Raw genomic sequence first — 820 nt, 5'->3', positions numbered from 1 at the left:
TATATATATATATATATATATATATATATATATATATACAGTATCTACTGTATACACATAAACTCTTATACCTGCATTCAAACTCCTAAATTCCCTCTCACCTGCAATAAGTGGTGTTGATGCCATGACTCAGCAAGTGTTAGCTAGTCATCTCTCATTACATGAAATGCTCCTCCTTCCTTTGTTGCTAAGCAAAACAGGAGTGGCAACATAAAGATTTAATTCAGCTGAGCAGAAGCTTCCTATCATTCTGGTGTTCACCAGCTGGGAGCAGGATCTGTTAGATAACACTTTATTTTTTCTTCCATGGAGCTTAGAGTGTGGCTGTTGATGTTTTTTGTCCCGGTGGTTTGGGGCTACAAGTCCGGTTTTATTATGGACAGCTGTGCTGACTTGCTACCCAAACATAGGCAAAGCCCACAGACTGGACCAGCACCTTTCTCAGTCACTACAGAGAAAAAAAATTACACGACAGGAGATGAAGTCAAAGGTTAGTCACTGATTAATATGAACGTGTATGATGGATGGAACAAACAGGCATAAAGATAACATTTGTAACTTTTAATGTAATTATTAAAAATGTTTACTCCTAAATGTTTAGGTTATAGGTAAGCAGTGAACCAACATATGCATTATTTTGAGTGTTTAACTACTAACATGTGTAACACTATTACTGTGGTGATAAATATAGAAATATTCGTACTTACAATTAATACAGTATAAATATCCTGATGCATGCTCAATAATCCAGGTAGAAAAATCTAAAAAAGTTAAATCTGGTCCTCTGGACATTCAAAAAAACCCAAAACAAAGCAAATCA

General features: G+C 35.2%; 1 protein-coding gene across 1 annotated transcript in view; it reads right to left on the bottom strand.

The window, feature by feature from the left end:
* LOC119414861 (putative ferric-chelate reductase 1) overlaps nt 1-126 on the bottom strand; it is a 139,225-nt gene extending 139,099 nt beyond the window's left edge. Inside the window, exon 1 of the mRNA XM_037681982.1 lies at nt 102-126. Coding sequence (XP_037537910.1) covers nt 102-126 — 25 coding nt within the window. The remainder of the gene's footprint in view (nt 1-101) is intronic.
* Nucleotides 127-820: the final 694 nt, after the last annotated feature.

Source organism: Nematolebias whitei, chromosome 9 (assembly GCF_014905685.2).
Source record: "Nematolebias whitei isolate Nwh7 chromosome 9, NemWhi1, whole genome shotgun sequence".
In the NCBI taxonomy this organism is placed as follows: domain Eukaryota; kingdom Metazoa; phylum Chordata; class Actinopteri; order Cyprinodontiformes; family Rivulidae; genus Nematolebias; species Nematolebias whitei.
The sequence above is the reverse complement of the archived record's forward strand: the minus strand, read 5'-3'. Positions and strand labels throughout refer to the sequence as shown.